Here is a 26,346-nt window from a genome sequence, read left to right as displayed (position 1 = left end):
CTGAGATGAAAAAATGTAACTGTAAAATTAGTCCAGGAGTTAGTTTTGTACTCTTGTTTTAGAAGAATGTCTTCATGGGATACTACTGCTTAGAAACTTCATTCAGAACAGGAGTCTGGGTTCCAGGGAGTTTGTATGAGGATGTGACTTCTCTGCACAGAGACAGTCTAATGGATGAGTTGCAGTGGGGACGGCAAAAAACCAAAGGAAGGACACCTTAGGAGGTGGGGAACCCTAAAGCTTCCCTTCCAAAGTGTCTGGTCAGTGTGAAGCATAATGGAATTGGGATGGTAGGCAACAGTAGGAAAGGGAGCCTGCTGCAGTTTCATTGCCAGACACCTTAGGTACCTTCTATTCAGACAGTCTTTTTTTCTCTGAAACATATAGCTTCCTTCCCCTCTGCATCCCATGCCTTTTGTCTTTGAAATTGTGGTTCTCCTGCAGGCGAACATTGACTAAACGTCAAAAATAACTTCCAAGTCGTCATCCTTCTGCTTGGCTGTAGTTATATTTGGAAACTCTTTGAAAATGCTTTTTTTTCCCCCCTTCCTACCTCTTTGAGGACAGATCAGCTCTACAGGCTTATGAGCTAGTCAGTGGTTCTACAGCTTATTGGGGATTGGGAAGTCAATGTGAACAAGTATGATCTAATCCATCTGAATAGGCTGATGTCAGAAGTGATTCTTTTTTCCCCAAATGCAATTTTTTTTCAGGTAATGTGGAGAATTACCACAATGTAAGGATGGGATGACTATATTTTTCTTCCAAGGATCGGATTTTAAAAGAACACTTCTCTCACCCCCACCCTGGTCTGGTTTCTTACAAGTGCACTTCTAGTTAATTGTTAGAACTGAGAACTGCTAGGATAAGAAGATATTCCCCAATTCCCCTTCAGAAAGTTCATCCCCAATTTGACAACCTTTCTTTTTTTTTTAAACACACAGCATATGAAGTTGGGCAGGAAATGAGTATTAAACATAAAATAATAGCCATGTTTAAATATAGCAAAAGGGAGGAGGAGCTATAACTCTCGGACGAGAATTTATATTCATAAAGGGAACATTTTCATGAAACAGCAAGTCTAGGATGTTTGCATACCTCTTTGAGCTACTGCTGTCCAGCACAGCCTGCAGCAGCAGGAGATAGCCTGAGTTCTGATACTATTTTAAGTCCTTCGTCCTGATACATTGATGAATGTAGCAGTTCCTAAAGGTTCCAGTGTGTAGTATTTGATAGTTACTTTAGAGTTCTTCCAGTGCAAAATGCCAAGTGTACTCAGGATTCAAGATTCAAGAAGGACGTCGACCTGTTGGAGCAGGTCCAGAGGAGGGCCGCAACAATGATCAGAGGGCTGGAGCGCCTCTGCTATGAGGACAGGCTGAGAGAGTTGGGGTTGTTCAACTGGGAGAAGAGAACTCCGGGGAGACTTATAGCGGCCTACCAGTACCTAAAGGGGGCCTACAGGAAAGATGGGGAGGGACTTTTTACAAGGGCATGTGGTGATAGGATGAGGGGTAATTTCCTCAAACTAGAAGACAGTAGGTTCAGATTAGATATCAGGAGTAAATTTTTCACTATGAGGGTGGTGAGACACTGGAACAGGTTGTCCAGAGAGGTTGTAGGTGCCCCATCCCTGGAGGTTTGGATGGGAATTTGAGCAGCCTGGTCTAGTGGGAGGTGTCCCTGCCCATGGCAGGGGGGGTTGAAACTAGATGATCTTCAAGGTCCCTTCCAACTCTAACCATTCTGTGATTTTTATTTTTTTTTTTCGGTATGTTAAAACTGGTCAAGTTCTTGATCCCATTTAAATGGTTAGTTTATGAACTTTAGGATGACTGCTAATGGTATGTGTTACTGCATATGCTGGTGCTTGCTCACCGTGGTGGAAATACTGTGGTTTTGTGACACTACGTGATCTCAGGCTTGCCTGTGAAGCTAGAAATGGAGAGAACCAGATGGGAGAAATCTATTCTAGTAAGTCTGTGAGGTGCTGATGAGGCCTAGAGGGGCATACAGAAGAGCAGGTGGTCTTCATACAGTTTTTGGCACTTCAATCTTTTAAAGACGATTTTAATAAAGCCATGTTCTGTCTTTAAAGTGAAGCACTTTTTCTTTTTTTTTTTTTTTTCCCTTCCTTAAAATTGCTTCCATGTGGAACACTATATTCAACAGAATGGCTTTGGGAAAAATTGTATATATGGTACTTCTGAATAACCTTTGCCTGGTGGACTAGGGTGAGTCACCAGGTGAGATGGTTTTTAACTAAAGAAAAAAATGTTGTGTGAGGAACAGGTCCAAAGTTCATGTAATTGCGGTATCAAAATAATCACTTTAACATTTGAACAAAGAGTAGGACTCAATCTCCTCTTTTGGAATGAGTTTTAAATGAGGCTTTGGAGCCTGTGGTTTAATATGTCAATTTGTAATAAATGCTGCTCTTTTGACAGGAGGAATTACACTGCTTAAACCTCTTCTTGAAGCTGAAGAGGGGACAGGCCAGGAAAGGGCTGAAAAAGCTGGCCAATAATAAGTGATCATAAACAAATATATGGTTATATTTAGTCTGCAGAAGCATTCTGGACAGAATTTTCAATTATCAGGTTATTTTAAGGATGGCTTCTCATCTGCTGGTTGGAAAGGAATAGCTGAATATTGGCTGAGAATGTTGATCAGTCTTCTGGGTAGGTTTATTTTGTGAAATATCACCAAACCCTTTGTAGGGAAAATTGTCTTTTGACCAAAATATCCATATTTTTAAAATTTATTTCAATGTATGTAATGGTATGTTAGTCTAGGTCAGGCTTGGCTAAAAGTACTCTTTCATGTGGAATGCCTGGAAACATGATCCTCAGATTTCAAATTTGTAAATCTAACATTCAATATTACTGCTTTTTTTCTTTCAAGTCAAAAGTGGTTTTACTTAATATATGAGAAATTGGTAGGGTTGGTTGTAAGGCATGATCATTTATATCAGTATACGGAAATCTTCTGTTTGCGGCTTTTGTGAGACTGTTCTGTTCTTGAATCTTTTGGCCAACTAAAATGGCTTTTTAGCCCTGTTACTGTTCTCTTGCACTCTAACAGGACACTATTTTTTGTGCTCATAATTTTGTTGCTGCTTCCTGGCTTTAACATTTTAATAGATGTGCATTCCTTGTTCTAGGACTTTCATCCTTGAATGCTATATTCTTACGCTTATTGGATGATTCTGCTCACTATTGTTTCCACAAGTTTCCTCAGTGTTCAGTCTTTCTCTCCATTTTATTCTGTGCTCAGTTTCTAATAAAACTTGCATAAAAATAGGAAGAAATTTTGACATTGCAGTACTCAATCAGTTGGCTTTGTGAATGTGCTAGATATATCAAATTACTTAGTGACAATATAAGTTTAAGAAAAAATCAAATTAATCAATGGAATGCAAATAACGGGAGACTCAACAAGTCTGAAAGCACAGCTTTGCTTTTCGGTAACTAAGCTTCATTCTGTTACCCCCTTGCATTTTTCCTTTACTAAATTCCTTAGTAAATGCTTTGTATCATTTTAGCTCCTCAGTTCTGTTCCCCCTTTTCAAAAATTTATTTTTAAATGCCTCTGTCCTCAGTCTAGAAAATATGTAACTTTTTCCTACTTTGCATGAACTTTGTTCTTCATGCTTTTTCCTTTCTCTTAGATGATTTCATAACTCCCGTCTTTTTTGCCTCTTCTATCTTGAACCACTGTTTGTTATGCAAGTGTTGTGATGCATTTCTAAGCATGGAGGGATGGTAATTTGCCACTTCTGTTGCTTGATTTAAAAGGTAGACATCTGTTTGATCTCTGCAAATACGTCTATACTTCTCTCCATAATGTTCTACTTGGATAGGGTACACGGGCTATGCTGTTTCTTACTTCACTGATATGCCAAAAATAGCTAAAGCTTTACTTAATTATTATTTATTTTCTGTTTTTTAGGCCTATGCATCAGGATGTGATATTGTGGTATTGGGGACTGACTTTGAAAGATTACAGATAATTCCTGGAGCAAAACATGGAAACATTCAGGTGGGATGTGTGGACTGTTCAATGCAACAGGGGAAGGTACGTAAAACAGCATTTCTAGTAATGTTCTGTCAATGTCACGTTAAGCACCTCCTTGAGAGCATGGATACTTGCAAGTTAAAGCAAATACACAAAAGCGAGTAGTAAAATGGCCAATTGCTTCATGTCTTTATTTGTGGAAAGCAGCACAGTGAATGTGAAATAGTAACCATAGATATGAGTTTGTAGAAGATATGTAGGGCTGCACAGGAAGATACAGATACACACAGGGCTGCGTAGAGGAGATAGCAAGAATTTGACTAAAATGAGTAAGGTGGAAGCAAAGGTAATTTATTCACTGTGGCTTCACACTACTGGGTGTGTCATCAACATGCTTTGAGATGTTAGTGTGTGGCACCAACTGAGTGCTTCCACAAAAATCACTTTCAGGTCATCTGGAAAAATGACATCGCTTTCAAGCAATTCATAAAGGCTTAAAGCTGCTTTGGGACATGGTTTTGCTTTCTTGAATTCTCAGCTTTTCATTCTCTTTATGTAGGTAAACTGGATCAGAAATCTTGTATTTTAGACACTACGATGTTTCAAGTCCTTTTTACAGAGGTCTTCCTTATTTGTTCTGTCACAGTAAAAAAAAAAAAAACCAACAAAAAAACCCAAAAACAAACAAACAAAAACAACCAGGTAACTTTATTCATTGGGATACCACAGCGTGCTTAAGCTATTCACAGACACAGTAGGAACCGTGTCTGGGTACAGATTGGCTCACCTAAGGGTTTTTTTGTTGCTTTCTTTAGGTCTGTCCTAGTAAGGAGGTAATGTGAGCCTTCTGCTCATCAGTACAAGCCTTATGAGCTGCTGAGTGCTTTAGTTACATTCTGGTGTCCATCTTGAGATGAGACTTCTGCATGGAAACCAGTTCGTGTTTACATGTGAAGTCTACGATAGTGATCCCCAGGCGCTCTCTGTTCATGCTTTTTAATGTTTGAGTGATGAACACCTGCAATGGTAGTGAATACCATTCACTAACATAAATGAACATAAATGAAAATGAGGAAACGTTCTCCTCTCTCTGGTACCTTGTAGCCATAAAGATTGCATGTGGGTCTCCATTGGCTGCTGTTAACTAGAAAGTTTTTTTGAGTTCACTGGCTGTGTGTTAACAGATGGTGAATTACACATGCGGATCACATATCACAGTTAATCTTGTAAAATTTTTCTGCAAATTTGCAAGGTCATCTTGACTGCACAACAGCAGTTCTGCATGCATTTAAATGACAAACTGTTCTTGAAGTGTAAATTAACACAGATGAATATATCAAATGATCAAACTTAGATCAAGCTTTAAAATTTTTTCGTTTCTTAAGTAGACCTGTGTGATCATTTTGATTCTGACAGTTGGTGTTGTTTGCTGTTAGGAGTTAGGCTATAGAGGTATTTGCAGGGTGCTGAAAGTATTTCAGCAGTGAATGGCTAGGAATCTATTTATGGACCGGACTGATCAATGCATTTCCAGTTCACTGTTGCAAGGACGGAATCTCTTCTTACAGCTTCTACATCAGTATTGACACACAGATCTCTCTTCAGTTTACGTCTGTATTATTCTTTATTGTTTAAAATCTGTACAAAGAACCAGAGTGCAAATAATTTAGCTTATTTAGGCTGCAATTTTGAACCTTTCTAGAAAGCATCTAGTTATAATATGTAGTTTATGAACTATGTACCTTTTTAATTTTTTACTTTATGGAGAACTGCTATCCAGCATTTTCTTAATAATAGCTCGCCTTTACTGTCTTTGAAGGATCTCCATCTTTCTCCCTTTGGATGACAGGATTGGTTTATAAGAGCGTTATTTTCTTGTTACAAAAGTAATGAGTTGAATTTTTTCTCCATCCTTGCCCCCTGAATCTAATTCTAGTTTATTGGGAAGCTAGTGCCTTGTGAAGCTACTTTGAAGTAGCAGTAGCTTAGAAGTTCATGTATGACCCACCTCTCCCTTGGCTTTCAAGGGTGGGGGGAACATGGCACCATCTTTTCTCTTCCTAGTCTAGTTTTGGAGATAAGCTTAATTCTCTGTCTCCAAGAATGAGATGAGAGGAAGAAAATGGATGAAAATTTTTAATCATCCCAAGAAAGCATGTGTGTATATGTTTATATTTACATATGTTTGTATGTGTTTGTATACATATATATAAAAAAAAGCCTTTTTAAAAAGTCTCGCATGGATTTGCAAGGACTAGTTTCTGAAACAGGATAATTTAATCTTAGGCAACTGAATCCAGTCTTCTGCCTCTGGTTGTAGGCAACTTGGTAATCAGCAATTTATTTGTAAGTGGGTACAGTACTTGATCTTCTCCCACACAATATAAGCTACAAGCCTTTTTCCAATTCCTCTAGCGAACATAAGAATTAAGGTCTAAACTTTTAATGATGACCTGACAAAAATTTGTTTTTGTGGTTTGGCTTGTACAAATAGATAATAGAGTACAAAAAGATGGTCCTAGCTTCAGATCATTTGTAATGTTTAATCAAAGTTGTTTGCATCATGGCTGGTGACTGCAGTGTTACAATGTATATGAAGAGTTTTCTTTATGAAACAAACTATTTTGCTGATGTCAAAGAAAAATGTAGGTACTAATTAAAAATTTAATTTAGTTTACATGCTAACAGGTTGCCTGTAGAAAATTGGCAAGTAAAACCAGTAAGTCTGCTGTTTGGTAGTAGGTGATAATATAACTTAGTAAGAGTTACAGGCCTTTTGATGAATGAGAAAAATGTTGGGGATTTCTATGCAATATGGAGGCCTGGTGGAGAAAACTATAAGTGTATCAAGAAACTGTTTGGATTATACTGAAACTCCATAAAATTATTACCTGATGCTGCCAGTTGTATTCTTAATTTGGACAAAGTGGTGAGAGTGGTCAAAGTTGCTGCCCCAAGGACTGATACTTTATTCTTATATGGCAGTGCAAGAATTATGGAGTCATAGAATAGTTTGGGTTGGAAAGGGCCTTTAAAGATGATCTAGACAAATCCCCACCCCCCCCTGTTGTGGGCAGGGACATCTATCACTAGATCATGTTGCTCAAAACCCTATCCTGACCTTGAATGGTTCCAGGGATGGTGCATCTACAACCTCTCTGGGTAGCCTCTTCCAGTGTCTCACCATCCTGATCATAAAAAAAATTCTTCCTTGTGTCCAATCTAAATCTACTTTCTTTTTGTTTAAAACCATTACCCCTTGTCCTATTGCTACAAGCCCTGGTAAAAAAGTCTTTCTCAATCTTTCATGTAAGTCCCCTTTAAGTATTGAAAGGCTGCGATACGGTGCCCCCGGAGCCTTCTGTTCTTCAGGCTGAACAACCGCAACTCTCTCAGCCTGTCCTCATAGCAGAGGTGCTCCAGCCCTCTCATCATTGTTGTGGCCCTCCTCTGGACCCGCTCCAACAGAAGCATGTCTTTTTTGTATTGAGGACTCCAGAGCTGGATGCAGTACTCCAGGTGGGGTCTCACCAGAGTGGAGCAGAGGGGCAGAATCACCTCACTCACCCTGGTGTCCACCATGCTATTTGATGCAGCGCAGGATATGATTGGCTTTCTGGGCTGCAAGTGCACATTGCCAGCTCATGTTCAGTTTTTCATCCACCAGTATCTCCCCTTTTCCTCAGGACTGCTCTCGGTCCGTTCATTCCCCTAGTCTATATTGATACTGGGGATTGTGCAAGGCGCAGGATCTTGCACTTGTCCTTGTTGAACTTCATGGGGTTCACATGGGCCTATTCCTCAAGCCTACCAAGGTCCCTCTAGCTGGCATCCCTTCCCTCTAGTGAATCAGCTGCACCACTCATCTCTGTGTCATCTGCAGACTTGCTGAGGGTGCGCTCACTGTCTATCATTAGGGATGACTGTAATCTCTCTCTTACAACTCAGTAAGGTTTCTCTGCACATCTTACTTCTAATAACAGGACTCAAGACTGCACTAGGTATTTGGTTGACGTCTGGGTGATTATTGTGGTAGTCTTCAGCACAAATTTGCGTTATTCTTTTTGGCGCCATGCTGCTCAGTGAGGACTAGCCAGAGTGGCTGTGTCATTGTGGAAGCCTGTGGGAATTTTCAGGAGGTAGCAGTTGCACCGGACACTAATTGTTTAACTGTTTAACATTTTGTCATGCTAATCTCAGTTTGTGTTAAAAACCCACTAAACAATAAAAACAAAAGTACTGTCCAGACTTGGAAAAAAGGAAAAATCTAATCAATATGAGTTTATATAAACTTCTTGCTATTTGGCTGTGGAATGGAATTATGAGAAGAAAAGAGTCAGGTAGTTAAAGAGAATTAGAGGGCAAATATTAGTCTGACATGTAAGGGAAAAAGCTTCTTCAGGCATTTTGCAACTGTGGCAAAATTATTCTTGGCATTTTTGGGTCAGGCTGATGTTTGGGTTGTTCACATTACAGAAATTTATTTAACTATCTGTTTTTTTAAATGCAGAGGGTTTCTCTTGAAGGTACGGATCTATGGATTTTAGGATCTGTATGTATCTGTACATTTGTACAGATAGTGTGCATCTGTAATTAATGGATCTGTAAATAATACTAACAACTTAGGTATGACAGTTCAGTGCTTTTTTTCTTAAAGTTGTTATGACTGATACCGAAAACAAAATGTATTGTATAAAGTGACTCTGACTTCAGTGTTCTTAAAAGAAAACTGTGGATGCTTTCTGAGCCAGAATTTCACAGAAATAGGAAATTGACTATTACAGCATAACAGAACTGTAGATATCCTCCTTATGACACCAAGCATCACCTCAGAATGAGGGATGTCCATTATGCATGACCTATGCAAACTCCTTCATTTTGTAAATCTGTATTTCAGGGTAGTTTTAGGCAATGCCTTTAACGGCTCCGTTGGGCTGTCTGCCTAAGGTCTTTAACATCCATTTGGTTTGTTTTGGCTCTTCTTAACAAGTCTTTTAAGCCTTTCTTTAAGTCTTTCATAGACATATCTTGAGATAAAGTACTCTTAATTTTGTCTCAATGCAAGATTGGGGTAGCTGGTACCACTGATGGAATAAGTCTTTGAAATACCAGTTAAAGCTGACCGTACTGCAACTTTTTTTTGAAGTATTTTACATTAGCATTTAGTAGTTCTTCTGTTCTGCAGTTCTCTGCATTGGGTGTTTAGCTTACTTAGCTTGTGTCTTCTGAATTTACTTTTTATAGCGTAGTGTGTTCTTATGCCAGAGAAGTCCACAAAAGTATCCTGAACCAATATTGGTTCCATTTCTGAGAATTTGAACTCAGAAGACTCCTTTGAGTGTTTACCTAATTTAATGTCAAAAGAATATTGATTAGAGATCTGATTAAAATTAAAAAGCTCATGTCCAACTTTACTCTCAGTATTTTAGCAGGACTAATGTGTAAATAATTTTTATTATCATCAACACGTGCTTCATGATTTTTGCTAGATACTATTTTTCTGTAATTGAAAGGGAAATTGAAAGGATGTTAGCTTCAAATTTATCTACAAGAAGGGTTAAAAGTAAAATAAAAAACTTGCATTTTATTCTTTTTTGTTCTATAACTTGTTTCTTTATTTGTTTACATACATATAAATATAAATTGCTTTAGATTGCAGCTTCTTACGGAAGTGTGATTTGTATCTTTGAGCCCGTTAGCCTTTTGAAGCAGAACAGCAGTCATCATAATGTAAGTAATTCATCAGTCCTTAATTCATTTACTCAGTTATAAAGCCTGACTCATTTTTCTGTTTTGCTTTAAAGTTGAAGATTTCTTTGATGTCTTCTTTTAATGCTGGAATAAAATTGAAAGATAAGATGGTCCTTGGGAAGTGAAAATGGTAGGAGGAGGGCAGAGACATGTTATTTGAAATAGTTTTAATAAAAATTGGTTTTACTATAGTGCTTCATATTACTGATTTATCTAACTTTAAAATTCATAACTGAAATATGCCAGAACCCAAAAAGACGTGCATGCCTGTGTTCTCCAAAGAGATAGCCATTGAATAGGAATTCCTTTTTGAACCACCTTGTGTAGCCTTTATGTCCTGATGTGTTTTATAGTTCTTATTTTAACTTTGGTTTATGAAACTGTATGCTCTTGGTCAAATCTGTAATAGTTTCAAAAAGTCTATGGCCTTTTTAGAATATCTGACTGAATGCTTATACTTCAGTGTTATAATGGTGAATAAGAAAAATATTTATTCTCTTGATAGCATGGCTTCATTTCGGTGACAGCAGTTTAGTGAATTAGGAGCCAGAATCTTAATTTCTGGCTAATAGTATAATTTAGAGCAAGTTATTTAACCATGCTTCTTACATGGAGAGGATTACTTTTATCATTAGAAGCATTAGACTCTAATTAAAGTCACTTTGACGATATGAGGGCTTTGATAGCAATTGCTCAAGGAGCTTCTGTCTCCCTCTTCAGGGGTTTGGCCTCTGCATTTGTATTAATGGTTTGTTTTATATGGCCATATAGTGGATTCCCTTCTTTATACTAACCAGCTCAGTCATATGGTTCTTGATATACTTGTAAATCAGTGTTATTTTATATATTAATTAAATAGCTAGTATTGAATATATATATATAACAATTTATACTACTGGAAAGCAGTGCAATAAAATAATAGTAAAATGTGACTTCCTATGCTCGTATTAACTTATATATATATACTGTGGTCTTTTTTGATCATTGGAGCTGTTGAATCCATCCTGAGTGTTTTTCTGTATCGGTAAACATTACACTTACCTTGAAACTTTGAAGTTAGTGTAGGAACTGTAAGCAATAGAAGAAGCACTCTCCGCCTATAGTTTGCTTTCAAATATTTATAATTGAAGAAATATTCTGTTATTTCATTCTTGCAGTTAACCTGCATGCAATAATTTCCAGCATATTTAGGTTAAGTTTGTCTTCCATTTACTAGAATGTTTAGGATCTAAAAAAAAGCAAAACCCAAACAAAAACCAGCTTCAGAAATATTTCATTTAGATCCTTATCTGCAGGTACTTCTGACTGTTGTCTACCAAACCTCTGAAAGATTTAGTTGTTATATTTTAACTTTCACATCTATTGAGTGGAGGTTGATTACTTTAAAAATGTGCTTGTGAATTAGGAAAAAAAACCCTGTTGTCTTTCATTATTGTTTCCAGTAATAATTTCAGTTTCTTTCATAATTCAAAGCATCAGCACTTTGCATCCTGTTGTGAAAACAGACCAGATATATATTTTGTGAATTTAATCCCCAGCTTGTTCCAGTGAATGAAGTAATGACGCAAAATCTGAAGATAGTTGACTGTCCTGTAGTAACTAATTTTTAAAAAAAAAAGGGGGGGGGGGGAAGTATTGTGTGTGTTATCTTGGCCTTATTGAAATCCTTTAATTCAACAATATTACTGATATCAAACACCAGGTGCATTTAGCGTATTTCATTTTTGAGATATCTTTTCTTTTCCCCCCAAATATTGGGGAAATATTTTTACCCCCCAAATTGGACTTCCCTTTTAAAAAAAAAAAACAGATTCTGATGATGATTTTATGTACTGAATTTTTTTCAAGCTATATTTTTAAAATAAGAAGTTAGAAACTTCTATTTGTACAGTGAGATTAATGGAAAGCTCTTTTAAAAATCAGAATTAATCCATTTTTATTGGATAAGCAGTAATATATTTTTAAACACATCCTTCATAAAAGTTGGAGAGTGCAGTGAAGTTGTACTATTTCTATTATAGAAGGGGAAAGAAGCATTTTAATGCTAATATTTGTGAATACTTAAAATTTCAGACATTACATTATCAGTGGCAGAAGAATGCTCAAATCTTACTGGAAGCCATAGCACATAATCTAACGTGGGATCCCACAGGTAAGAACAGAATAAAAGAAACATCTAACTATTTGATACTGCAACTAATTTTTTTATTTAGATTTCACTGGTTTGAGGGGACAGGGAAAAGATTTTTGTTTTGTCCTAGCATGATAGAGAACACCAAAGTGGAGTGAAATCTACCTTTTGTCACTTTTTACAGGACAGACAAAATATTTAGTGCATCTGTATGGTCTTATTTGATTATCCTAATCTCACCAGTATCTAATGTGTAAAACCGTGGCTTAAATGGTTAGTATTTGTTGTGAAAGAGGGACATTGTCAGTAGCTCTAGGTGTTTCTTTTAGAGAACAACTACTTTGAAAATTTGATTAATTTTCACTATTTGAACTGTAGATACTCAAATCAAAATGTCTTATATGAGAATATCTTCTTGACCCTTATTGACCCCATCTGTATCTATGTAGGGGAATGTGTAGAAGGCACACTGCTGTTATAGTGACTTGCTATAGAAAAGGTGTTTGGATAACATCTGGCATGTTTTGTTCTGCAGTTTCAGCTTTGCAAAAGTGTGGAGTTTTTCTCTCTTTTTATAAAAGTCTATATTTAGCTAGTTGTTTTGTAGTTACATTGTTATAAATATTTGTTTTAGGTACTCGCCTTTTGACTGGTTCCAGTTGTCTTCAGCTTTGGTCCAATGCTCCTTTGGAAAACCCTTCTGACAATGACAATACTGAAAGAACAGATGTTGGACTTGGAGAATGGAAATGTATCTGGCAATGCAAGTAAGAACCTCATTTAAAGACAAGTAATTCCTTTTTCCTTGCTGATTCATACTTTTCAGATGAAATTGTGTAGTTCAGTGAAATCCTATTCTATACTGTTACTTGATAGATGTTACTGATATGTGATAAGTTTGAATCATATTTCCCTTGAATATGTGACATTTCTTTCTTCTTACAAGATCAAGTGTAATTGTTTTTGGGGTAGTTTATGTTCTTAGGCCACTCTTCAATTATATTGAACACTAGGGAAGGCTACTATTGAGATTATCCCAGTAGACTTTGTTGCTTGTACAAGAAGTAAGGTGAAAGCTGCGTGTTTGAAAACTATTGTGCTTACAGGATTGATTAAAATAAACTTCCTTCTATGTCCACCTTTCTTTCCTCCTCACGCTTCTCCGCACTTTCACACACCTTTTACTTTTTCTGTGTTTATTCTGGGTATTTGGAACAGTCATGCAAAGATGGATGTGTTCTGTTTTTCTGCATCTCTAAATGCTCTTCTTGTATTCATGTTGATTAATCATTTTAATCTTTGTCTGTATTGATACATTCAGAAGTGTTTTAGTTTAGCACTTCAGTTTATAAGACAATTTAAATCATGGTCCTTCCTGCCATAAGATGATGTCAGGTGCACTGTTCACATGGGACCAGTGTACCATATGTCAGTCTCCTTAAAGAGGTCTCCTGAAGGAGCTGGCTGGACAGACTCGCTTGAAATTATTCTTTATGAAGCGCTTAGCGTTAGTTGGGTAGTTCCTTCGATGTGTCTGAAAAAAACCCTTTTTTAATCCTTCAGTTGGTCCTTTTTCTGTGTACTTTCTAACTTTAATCAAGGTTGTGTTTAAAATCCCAAGATCATCCAGATGACAACTGAAAATTTTTCCTTGGAATTCAATGGACTTTCTAAATAAAAGAAGTTGAAGACTTACTCAATTTATGAATATTTTAGACACTCATTTCTCAGACTAATAAAAGGAGTCAGCCTGTAGATAGAATGCTTTTTCCTCTGTCCCTCCAGTAATATGTTTTGCATTTGTGTCATAAACCTTACTTCATAGCCTCAAGTCTTCATAGCTCTCCATCAGTTTCTCTCTTTTAAACTCATTTGTGGAGGAGAGATTGTAAAGCATTGTGTTCTTTGAACTAGCACGTCATGGAAAGGGTCAACAGAACTTGCTTTGTTAGTTGAGCTTCTATGCCAGCATGTCTTCTGGCATTTGTGCTTCAGTTAGATTTAGAATAGTTTTTTTCTTGAGGAGAAGTTTGCAACATAGTGATTTTGCAGTACTGCCCTTTGCTAGAATGATTTTTAGTGTCTGAAGGAGGTGTTCCCAAGTGTCTTCATATTGTCTCTTCTAGGAGAATGCCGCTTTCCACCTATGTGAAAATTTACTTTCTTTAATGCATAGCTTTTGTAATTGACTTGCTGTTGTTATTGCGCACACTAAATGCATCATGCTTTTGTTGACCTGATGGCTAACTTAATCCTTCTTTAAAGTTAGGCCTTACAACTTGTTATTAATGTCTAATAAATTCAAGATTAAAATGTGCACTATACTTGTGCTGCACAAATAAGTTCTTGTATGTTCTTGTTGCCTTTAGTAAGCCTGTCACTTAAGCAATAGTTCAGTGCGTAAAAACCCGTAAAAGAAGCTCATTTATTAGTATTTCCAACGAAAGTAAAACACAGCAAAACCAAACCGCATACTTAGATTTAGATTATTTTGGTGTGGCATCTTTTAGCAGTGTGACCATTAATGTAAAAACTACTTTCAGATATTTCTTAACTACAGTATTCTTTTTATGTCTCATTGTTTTCTTGATTTACAACTGTAGGAAGTATGAAAAACTGAGATGTCTTTCAGATAAGATGGAAGACAATATGGGACAGCAGAAAAAAGTGGAAGTAGAGCATATCTGCATAGAGTTTAATCTTTTAGCATTGTTTTCTTTTATGGTTTTTTTGAATATTGGATATTGTAGCATCCTAAGCTGCAGCTTTGTGATTTTCTGTTTTTCTTGTGCAACACGACAACCATGTGTTGCACTCAATTTTACCTCCTAGTCCTTCTGGACTTTGTTAAAGCTTAAGTTGTTTCACATAATCCAATGGATACTTGCATATGAGAATTAAAACACTTTAATGAGTTCAAGGGGAAAAAACTGTTCAGAGTTCTGAAAATGTTCTTGAAACTTATTTTCTACTTTTCATTGTCTTTATTTCATAGAACTGCTTCTCAAGTTTCATTAATGAAATTCTCGCCAGATGGGGAGTTTTTTGCTACTGCTGGAAAGGTAAGCATTTTCTTCTAACTTGCTTTGTACTAATTCAGACAAGCTATTAAAGCAAACACACATTTTAAAAAAATATCAAGGTGTTTTAATGAAAAATTTATTTTTTATATTTTTTGCATAGTATTTCCAGTAATCCCTCTATGCATCTTTACATTTTGGTAAATAAGAATTTGTGAGAAAGGTAGATCGGGGAGCAACGCAACAAATATTTGCTGCTTACTATTTTAAAATACCCATTTTTAATCAGTACCAAATTATAAGACATGAGATAAAGAAGAGTTTCAGGGAATGGGGGAGATCTGTGGATGAGTTCATTGTTGGATATCCTTCTAGTGAGAAAATATATTCAATACTTTACTATTATTGTAACACCATTGATCCAAAATAGCTCTTTGATATGTTTTTTGTGTAAATGTGTCTGTATGCCTATTTGTGTGTACATAGAATTAACATTCTCCTCCACAGGTACGTTTGCACATAGTTAATGTCAGTGTTTGTGGCCAATCTTACAGATTAGTTCTATGTGCTCAGCATTGAGTGGTTTATCAGAAAAAGCAATAAAACCCCTTGGCAACATAAGCAAAAACATTAAAGCAAAATGTCACTGTCATATCGTTTCACTTCCTGAAACACTAACTAATCTTTTATTTGTACCACAAATCTTGTTGTTCAGGTTTTGTAAGAGAATAATATCCTAACAAGTCAAAGCAGAAAAAAATCAATGTAGTGTAGAGAATCCCGTGAAAAAGTGTGACAAATCCATATGAGAATTTGCATTACTTCTTAAGGGATGTGAAATGAGTAGTTGTTTTCTGCGAATAATGCTATTGTCTTCATTTGAGAAGAGAGTCACATTGACACTTGTCAAAAAGTTCCAATAAGAATGTCCAGACCTGTCTTGTGAGAATTTATGAGATTATCAAAGTAGATTGTGGTGACAAAACAGATTACTATTTAAAAAAAAAAACACAGAAAATTTAACAGTATAAGCAGTTTTAACACAGATTAACAGATGCAGGTAGGCATCCAGTTTGTACTGCCAACTAAAGAACCCATCAGAGACTGCAGAACCATTAAAAAGGAAACAAAATGTTAGTATGTAAGGTTAATAGGGACAACACAATTGCTGAGATTAGTGAAAACCCAGTTTAAGTGTCACAGAATCCACAACAGTATTAACCTAACAGAATGAGTTTCAGATTAAGAATGAAAGACAGTTGTGTGGTTTGGCCTAGTCTGATTCGGAAACATGAGTGAAAAATTAGTATGTACACATAAAGATTGGTTAGAACAGTGTTTGATTCGTAGTAGCAGTATGTGGAACTTCACTCTTGCTGTTTGGATCATAACGTCCCTTAATACATGCGCAAAGCACAAAGATTCAAGGATGGTTCAGTCTGCAAATGAGTCTTGCTTTTAAAATGCAGTGTTCATGCATATTTTTGTGATTCAGTAGTGTGCATCAAGAACAGGTGAGTAACACACATCTTGCTTAGTTGGAGGTATTTGGTTCTTCCTCTAAAGCTTGCCATTTCAGATCACTATACTTGCTTAGGAGACTAACTTTTAAGGCATTTGCTATCTTTAAGGAAGAGACAAAGATATAACAAATCTGTAAAATAATCTAGGTAAACTATATTCCAGTTGACTAGTTTCCAATACATGAAGTGAAATACCAGACTTTCTTGATGATAAACTATACAAAGTCACAAGTTCTCATGGTCCATTCTTGTTTTTCTTCTTTGGGGTGTCAAATTGCTTGCTGTATGTTCTGTGAAGTCTTTAGCCATTTACTGGCTGAAAGGGGAGTTACTCCAGCCATGTTTAAGATAACTATTAGTTATAAAATTGTTTGAAATCAGGTTTTAGCAAAAAAAAAAAGTGTTATATCATTGCTGGCAATATATACTATATGTATTTCATGATATTTAACCCCAGCAACTAAGCCCCACACAGACGCTCACTCACTCACCCCAGCTGGGATGGTGGAGAGAGTTGGAAGAGTAAAAGTGAGAAAACTCGTGAGTTGAGATTAAGACAGTTTAATAGGTAAAGCAAAAGAAGGAATTCATTCACTACTTTCCATGGGCAGTCAGGTGTTCAGCCATCTCCAGGACAGCAGGGCTCCATCATGCATAACAGTTACTTGGGAAGACAAATGCCATAACTCTGAATGTGCCCCCCTTCCTTCTTCACCCAGCTTTATACGCTGAGCATGACGTCATATGGTATGGGACATCCCTTTCTCCAGTAGGGGTCATCTGTCCCACATGAGTTCCCTCTCAGCTTCTTGAGTCCCTCCTGCCCTCTTGTTGGCAGGCCAGTATGAGAAGCTGAAAAGTCCTTGGCTGCTTAGCAAACACTAAAATATTAGTGTGTTATTAACATTATTCTCATCCTAAATTGAAAACGCATCACTATACCAGCTGTTAGTAAGAAGGGGGATTTAATATTTATTTTAAAAGTCAATTTTTTATGGATTCTAATCTTATAATATGATTGAATTGTGGAAAAAGAAATTAATCAGCAAATAGCTTGAATAGTGATAATATCCTTGCAGAGATTTTGACTGGAATGTCTTATCTCCTATTGTTTTAACTTACATTATAAACTCAGGCAAAGCGCAATTACTAAATAAGTAGGAAAAATTACTAAGTAAGTAGGAATATTAATAACAGATTTTTTTACCATAAATGACTAAGTTAATTACCTGATTGTAGAATCTTTAAAATGCATCTTTGTTCCTGTGTCTGCTTTCTTTGTTGAATTTTTTATGAGAGAAGATGCTGGTCAGCAAAACAACCTCCCCCTCCTGCTAATAGGGTCATGTTAAGCATACCCAGGTTAATACAATATTTCAGTACCAGTCATATTTAATAGTTGATTAACAACTTGCAAATCTAGATCCAGATTAATTTATCTGGTCCTTAAAGGCATAAGAACAAGGACATTAGGGACATGATTTTTTCAGTTTATGTATGTGCATATCTAAGAAAAGCAGGCTGAGCAGTACTGAGCTTGATTTTTGAGATGTCATCTTTACCCTTTGTTTGTATTCCTAACATTTGAGTCTCTGTGTGGGGATTTTGGGGGATTTCTGTCAAAGTACAGTAAGTTGTATTAACATTTGAATACCAGCTCAAGCCAATGCAGCTTGCATTTTTGTGGTTAAAAATTGGCAGCTAATCAGAAGAAGCAAAATTTAATCCAAGCTAGTAATGGCAAGAGAGATTAAAAGAAAGCTCTGCTACTGTGTTTTCTTTATGAACAGGTTTTAAAGTTCTCTTTACTGAACTGACTTTCTGTCATCAGAAGAGTATTTTACTTAAGAGAAAAATGAAAACTGAGGAGACATACCCAGAAGTACTTGAAGCGCATCATATTCTTACACAAGGTAGTCTTATTTACTGTCTCTTTTTCTTTCCTCAGGATGATTGTCTTGTGAAAGTATGGTACAACACAGACAGCTGGCGGTCAGCCGTAGCACCACCCGGCACAAGTTCAGAAAAACAAGCAAAAGAAGTTGATTTTTCATTTGTTTATTTGGCTCATCCTCGATCCGTAAATGCATTTTCATGGAGGAAGACCAGTAAATTCATGCCACGGTCAGTAGTTCTAATAACCTGAGGTTTGTAAATTGCCCCAAAAATCCCAAACTGTACAATCTTCCCAGCTGTACAATCATCACACGAGTTGTACAGTTTACTTCAGTTAATAATTGAGTTTGCATACCTTGAATATTTTTTGTGTATGTTCATGTAATTCCTTCACACTGAAGTTTTTGAGAGGATGGTTAAGCATCCTCTTACTGGGGAACAAACTGGAAACACAGAAAGGGAGTCCCACAGACTGGCTTAGAGATCCGACTAAATTATAAAATCAAGTCTTGCAAAATTACCTCTCTTTGCAACTTTTTCATTACATTGTCTTACATGACCGTTCATGCATTTGATCCTTGCTTGTTCCTCTTCTGTCCTAGTGGATTCAGAGCAATTCAAAAGTTCCCTGACTTTATGTCATCTTTCTCAAACATTCAAATATTTCTGTGTCTTTTAATTTATTTTTTTACCTAGTACAAAAACAGACATCTGTTAGAAACATTGTCTGTAAATTGAATTAAAATGATCATTTGGCATTTGGGGTTTGATTTTTTTTTTTGTGTGTGTGTGTCTTCTGACGATTCCTAAATGACCTGTGCCTAGTTTTCACCAGTAATTGTGGTCTCAAACTGAAGTACTGTTAGAAATTTTGTGCTGTGCAGCCATCTTTTTGCCATATTCCAAGTAGTAACCATTTGAATTCTGCATACCTTTGTGTGTTCAAGCAAGTTTATGCTGTCTTTTATACCAACCTTTAAGTAGAAGACTCTTCATAAAGCCATTACTGTAGTCCTTAAATCTGTTTTGAAAAATTTATCTACTCCATAGTGCGTAAGGGAGTTTGCTGCTGGATAGTACAGTCAGATGATCCATATATAGTTTTTGAGTCTTAGCTAAAACTAAATTGTGAACTTACGTGAACTGGAAACTTGATGATCTGCATAGATATTTTTTTTTTAACCGCCTAGTTTAGGTAGTTATTGCATTTTTAAATATATATATCTCTCTCTCGTATAATTGTATTTATATATATATATGTAATGCAAATTGCATTTGGAAAAATGGTAATTAAGAGAAGTTTGTAGTTTTAAATTGGCGGTTGTATTCCTGGTATTATCTTGGTTTCTCTGTTTTGGGTATGTAATTTTGTAAGTGCTGTATAGCAGTAACATCTGGGGAATTGAGAACAGGTATCCAGAATATGATTAACTTTTTATGTGGACGACTTTAAAAAGAAAAACATAAATTTTGCTATTCCAACTATGACTAGTTCTGTAAATTGAAATCCATGATTTGATCTTGCACAGTTTTGTAATGAGGTTTGTGGTAATTTATATCAGATACTTGAATAGATATGAAAGCCTTTTGTACATCATTTGTTTTCCTAAGAATGTATTGTTGAGTTATTCTTCCCTTTAGTATCTTTGAGTTACTTGGGGCAATTCCAAAAACTGATAATAGAAAGCTCTTTGGTAGTGTTCCTTTATTTTGATGCTATGTGATAGTAAGCAGATTCTTCACACTTTAAATTTTCTTTCATTAGTGGTGCTGTCTGCAATGTACTCCTGACTTGCTGTAAGGATAATGTTTGTCGTCTCTGGGCAGAGACTTTATTACCCAACGACAGTCTGTTGTATGGTGGTGGATACAACAATGGGAACGAAGCAGTGAACTTCACAAATAACTTCAAGAGAAATACTTCAAGTAAGGAAAAAGTGCAGAATGCTTTAGAGGTAAGAAGTGAAATTGAACAGTGAGAATAAAGACATGTACACACACGTACTTTTAGACAGGATTGTAATTAGTAACTCGAACATGTATCATAAGCTGAAATCCTTCACGCCATAGATGCATATAAAATGCTAGAGTGAATTTACTTGAAATCTTCCTTAGGAAGGCTAAGCTGACAGCCGTCCTACTGAACTTTCACATTAGAAGACACACTGTCATTATGCCGCTACTGCCTATTTTGCAGACTGAAGCAAAGTGCTTTGCAGTATCTAGTTCAAAGGGCTAGGAACAGTACAGAGCACATAGTGTATATAGGTCACGTGAAACCCACTGATGAAGCTGCCTTAAAATGTGTGGTAGGGGCTGGCTTGTTACCTCTGAAGTTGTGGGATGTTCTCTGGCTTCTGCAACTAGAAAAACAATGATAACATGGGGGGAAGAAAGATAGGCTTTTTGCCTTTCTGCTGTAGTCCTCAAGCGGAGCAGATTTTTCCTAAGCTGTATCTCTAAGGCAAATGATCCTGGATAGTGTTTTCTAACCAATGGGAAGCAGCGGGCAGATGAAGCATTAGTGATCTCCTGAAAAGCTGTGTAGAGAGCATGTGGGTGTTGTGCTCTTATCTTAATGAAATTATGTATTTAGTGTGGTCATGGTGCATTCTTAGCACATGTGTCACAGATGAGAAGTATGACAGGCTGAAAGGCACAACACAGCAAAGAAAAAATATTCAAAGGGGGAAGGGAAGTTGGAGACACTTCTGTGTCCTGTGGAAAATAAGAGGCAACACTAGAGATCAGAGATAACAATTACATAAAAATGGAGAGAAGACTGTTTTACATGAGCATGCTGTATTAAGATGCAAAGGATAGCAAGTGAAAAGGAATGCCAAGAGTGTAATACCATCCTTAATACAAATTGTGTACCTTCTTGTACCTTTTGGTGCTTATATAGATAATCTACAACACAGTGACCTTGAACTGTGCAGTTTGTGGAGTGAAACTTCTTAATACTGGCATAGTTGGTCTTAAAACTTGAATATTATTTTTCCCTTGGAAACATCTATTTGCATAAAGGGGGAAGACCTTAAAACTCATTGGGACTTTATGACGGGTGTGGAAGTACTAATCCAATCTAATCAAAGTACTGATCCAAAGTACTGATCCAGTTTTTCAGTCTCTGAAATAAGATTATTCAGATTTTCTGCCTTTTTTGTTCAGAATCTTGAATAAGCATGGTATATGTTTGTGAAATATAGTAGTATTTTCTGTGCAAGTACAAAAACTGTATGAACATTGTCTGCATACTGAAATAAGAAGCTATTATTATGTCAAAGTACTGTATGGGCCTTTATAAATGAACCTGAAGTCTCTGGTATCTCTATTGCAGACACAACCTGAACAGTTTAATTTTTGCGAGAAATGCTACTGATACTTTACAGTAGCTTTTAAACTGAAAAATGTAATGCACTAGTATGTAGAAAACAACTTACAGATTAAATCTGCTTTATCTTTTTGGAGGGAATTAAAAATGACACTTTATTCTTTATGCAGTTAAACCTGAGGCACTTCCGACGAGGAAGGAGGAGGTCGGGTGCTGTTGTAGCACATACTGGATATGCTCCACATCAGCAAGATCCCCACGAAGCTCACAGGAACATCCCTCATGCGAATGCACTTTGTCACTTCCATATTGCTGCCAGTATCAATCCAGCCACAGGTAAGAAGTGGGGTAAGATACGTTTTCTGTTAGGTCTGTGTAAGCTTAATTGGCTCACATGTATTTGTGCAGTATTTATGTGATCATGCAAAATTATTAGCAAGTTGGTTTCATTTAATGCATGGAAGAACCTTTTTCTACAGTAATGAAAAGATTTGAATAAATTTCCTTCACAGTAATCCCATCTTTATTTTTGGTCATCTGTTAACTGAGATTCACAGTGGTCTGAAATGCAGAAGGCTAAATATTTGTAACTAGATTTACAAATTTACTGAGAATTGTGTATGATATTGGGAGCACACTGATAAATCAAAAACATCCAAGCTTAAAACAAGTGTCTGAAGTAACCACACATCCCTCTACTTCTGTCTCTGAACCAAACAAAACACGCCTTCATCTTGTGTTCCATAAACTTTAATATTCTCTTGCATTCAAGATATTCTTATAGGCCTTAAGGGAAATGCCCAATAGTCACTAGTATTTTTGTCTTCATAATCATTTGTATGTGCTGAAAATGAAGTGCATGTCTGCTTATTGAAAAACTGAAGAGAAATGCAATGTTGAATGGCCTTTCATTAAGGTTTTATTGCTGTGATATGATTTCCCATGTCTAGACTTAATGAGCAAATGTATTATGTAATCCTTTTCTGAAGTTAGTTAAGCTTTGTCTTACAGTATTTTTAAATTATTTTTTTTGTTCCTCCTGACCTTTGTTTGAAAGGCCACTTTTAACCTAGAGGCATTCATGATTAGTTCGTATTTGTAGCTGCACAGTCTTTGCTATGATTATAAAGAACTGTTGGTTTCTATTACCATTGCTGGACTAAGCAAGCTGTAAACAATTTCTCCTGGTCGAGGGAGGTGTTTCTCCCCCTCTAGTCCACTCTCGTGAGACCCCACTTGGAGTACTGCGTCCAATTCTGGAGCCCCTACTACAAGAAAGATATGGATGTGCTGGAACGTGTCCAGAGAAGGGCCATGAGGATGATCAGAGGGCTGGAGCACGTCTCCTGTGAGGACAGACTGAGAAAGTTGGGGTTGTTCAGTCTGGAGAAAAGAAGGCTCCGAGGAGACCTTATAGTGGCCTACCAGTATCTTGAGGGGGCCTACAAGAAAGCTGGTGAGGGGCTTCTTAGGATATTGGGTAATGGTAGGACTAGAGGGAATGGATTAAAACTAGAGATGGAACGATTCAGACTGGACGTTAGGAAGAAGTTCTTCACCATGAGGGTGGTGAGACACTAGAACAGGTTGCCCAGAGCGGCAGTGGAAGCCCCATCCCTGGAAGTTTTTAAGACCAGGCTGGATGGGGCTCTGAGCAACCTGATCTAGTAGGAGGTGTCCCTGCCCGTGGCAGGGGGGTTGGAACTAGATGATCTTTAAGGTCCCTTCCAACCCTAACAATTCTATGATTCTATGATTTTTTTAGTATTTGGTTCATGTTTCTTTTAACAGATATGGCTAGAATCACATTCAGCCTACCAAAAGAAAACTTTTTGCAGTTACGTGCTTGTACCATCAATGCTATCTTATTTCTGCAGGAAATGTCTCTAGTCATGATGTAATTTACTACCCAATGTCATAAAGGAAAATTTCTCTAAAGCTTCTTGGAGATTTTTAGTTCTCATTTCTGCATCTTCAGATTGCACAAGGAGATAGCTAACCTTTTCATGTGGCTAGGACATATTCTTTCGCTATCTTTTTTTTATATCTACTCTTAAAGCACTTCTTCCTTGTTTTTTTTATACATAATAACTAAGTAAACTTTAATTTTGCTTTTAATAGTCCTTGCAATATATAAATGTGCCCAACAGTAAACTCGCAGAATGGGAATAAAAGTAATTTTGGAGAAGAATGGTAAAAGATTTTCATAGGTGTCTAACACTTCTCTCTGGCCTTCTTAATCTTGTATTCCTTGTATGTTATCTGTATTAATATTGTCTATCTTGATACTGTCTTTTGCGTCACTTGGTCTTTAACACAATAGATTGGAGGAAGGGTTGATCTTTAATGCAGAAACTCTGAAGTAACTTTCACATCTTAAATCTTAATTTGAAGAAATATCTGTTCTTCCTCACAGTCAAGTCCTTAAGTATCTCAGTCTAACCAGATTCTCTAAGTAGTTCTTTTAGTTTGCCCTTTTGAAATTAAATTTTACCTGAAAACCTAATTGTATTTTCTTTCATTTAATTTAAACTAAATCTGTTTATGATCTTGCACTTGAAAATTTGCCCTTATTACAACATTCAGAGTACTTGTTAAAAACTAAGGCCAAAGCAGCTTTATCTCTCATTCACCTAACTTTTTCAAAAAGAATAATGCTGTTGTGTAAAAGAAGAAGCTTATTTTTAATTTTTATTGTATTTGTGTTCTGTTGTTAATTTTGCAACAAAATCCTTGAGACCTTCTTTTATACTAGAGTGTTATTTAACCTGGTATTCAGCCTCAGTGGGGTTCAGTGAAAGGAATAAGCAGTGATTGTTAGGACAAATTCTAGGCAAATCCAGAAGTTACTGAATCCAAAGTCCTTAGAAGTTTTCTGGAAAGAGTGAATGTGATTTATGAAGCAAATAGAAATTCACTAAAGTTTTTGTACAAAGCTGAGCATCAGTTAGAAGTTGGTAGTTACAAGATAGGAGAATGAGAAAAAAGTTATTACTTCAGCAGTCTTTTGAGATCTACTCAAAGTACATAGATTTATAATATAATCTGAAAAGTCATCTTTCCAGTTCACCTTCTTACTTTTACTGTAGTTTTGTCTTCCAAAGACAAAACAGAATTCTTCTAAGTTCTGTTTTTGACAACTGTATTATGATATTTTTGACACTGGCATTAATTTCCCTTTTTAGGAAGACAGGCTGTATTTCTTAAATACTCTGTGCTCTTTACCTCCGCCCCTGCTGAGTCCCCTCCCCACAACAAAATTGCTGGTGGTTGTGGTGGTCCCTTCTTCTGTCTGTGCACTCTTAGCTATCATTTTATTAGGCTAGACTGGAGGGTAAGTAATTCAAAGCCATCATTGGCTTTGGAAAAAAAACCCAACAGAATGGGAGTAAAAAGCGTTTTATGTCCCAGGGCATTGACTTTAAGTAATGCTGCATAAGTAGAGAGCAGAAGGAGATGAGAATATATATGGGGACTTCTAGGTGGGAATTAAATGCAGGTTGAGCTTTTAGCATGTTGCTGTATGGCCCATTTGAGGGAATTACAGTAAATCACCTACCTGCTTTTTAGCCACACTTAATTTAGATGATGTTACTCTGCAGCAGCCTGATACTTGCTTCTGCCACTTACTTTGTGATTACTGCTTTATTTTTCACAGCCACCTGGGACACAGAGTATCATCATAGGGCAATGTAAAATAATAATGGGATCTATAGGAATCAGAAACCCCGGCTTTATACAGTGGTGTTACAGAGTCACTGTACTCATTTTTTCTAGTGTAAGCCCTGTGATACATGGTTCTTGATTACTGTGTATACCTACTGCAGCCTCCATTGTAGACTAAGTGTTGTGAAATTATGTTTAAATTATTTGGTTTGTATTGAGCTGTAGTAGCAAAACACAAGGTAAATTAACCTGTATGGACAGTGTTGCATCATGAAGATGTAACAGGGCAGCGCCATGCTGTAATCCTAACGTAAGCATACCAAAGAGCCTTCCCTTCCTGTGGGACATCTCTTGTGGTAACAGTCAAGCAATTTAATACTGAAAGTAGATGGCGTTGGTGAAATGAATGACAAGTGGTAACACGCTTTGTCTATGTTTTGACTAAACTACTTGGTTTTCAAAAATGTCAACATCTTTTTCTGGTAGATATTCCTCTACTCCCTTCTATCACATCTCTGAGTCTTGGGGAAAATGAAGAAAAAAGTGGACCTTTTGTTGTGCACTGGCTAAACAATAAAGAACTTCATTTTACCCTATCCATGGAAGTATTTTTGCAACAACTTAAGAAGAGTTTTGAACATCATTCGCCTGAGACTAACACTGAGGAATCTAATCAAATGGATGGCAGATCAGAAGAAGGTAGAAGTCTTACAGGCAAATGCCTTTCATTTTACAAAGTAATTTGTAATGTTCTTTCATGTGAAGCAAGAGGCGGGCAAATTGACACATAAGGATACAGATATATTACAGTAGCATTTCCGTGCATTTCCTTCCCTTGCGCTGGAAGTACCTAAGTGGCTCTTAAAAATCTGTGTCTAGAAATTCTGGATTTGTTTATGATTGTTCCAAAGATTTTGAGTTATTTATGCTGAAAAGTGTATTACTTAGCTGACCTGGAGGCCTTTGCATGAAAGTGTGTTATTTTAACATGTTTAAGGAAGCAGGTAC

At 36.6% G+C, this 26,346-nt stretch overlaps 1 protein-coding gene across 10 annotated transcripts in view; it reads left to right on the top strand.

The window, feature by feature from the left end:
- Window positions 1–26,346, top strand: part of DMXL1 (Dmx like 1) — an 84,094-nt gene that overhangs the window by 6,289 nt on the left and 51,459 nt on the right. For all 10 annotated transcript variants that reach the window (XM_074568838.1, XM_074568844.1, XM_074568843.1 and 7 more), the window contains exons 2-10: window positions 3,952–4,077; window positions 9,670–9,747; window positions 11,842–11,920; window positions 12,534–12,666; window positions 14,895–14,961; window positions 18,391–18,566; window positions 20,104–20,293; window positions 21,843–22,008; window positions 25,825–26,037. In XM_074568838.1, the coding sequence (XP_074424939.1) occupies window positions 3,952–4,077; window positions 9,670–9,747; window positions 11,842–11,920; window positions 12,534–12,666; window positions 14,895–14,961; window positions 18,391–18,566; window positions 20,104–20,293; window positions 21,843–22,008; window positions 25,825–26,037 (1,228 nt within the window). The remainder of the gene's footprint in view (window positions 1–3,951; window positions 4,078–9,669; window positions 9,748–11,841; window positions 11,921–12,533; window positions 12,667–14,894; window positions 14,962–18,390; window positions 18,567–20,103; window positions 20,294–21,842; window positions 22,009–25,824; window positions 26,038–26,346) is intronic.

Source organism: Larus michahellis, chromosome Z, assembly GCF_964199755.1.
Source record: "Larus michahellis chromosome Z, bLarMic1.1, whole genome shotgun sequence".
In the NCBI taxonomy this organism is placed as follows: Eukaryota; Metazoa; Chordata; class Aves; order Charadriiformes; family Laridae; genus Larus; species Larus michahellis.
This window is presented reverse-complemented; position numbering and strand designations above follow the sequence as displayed.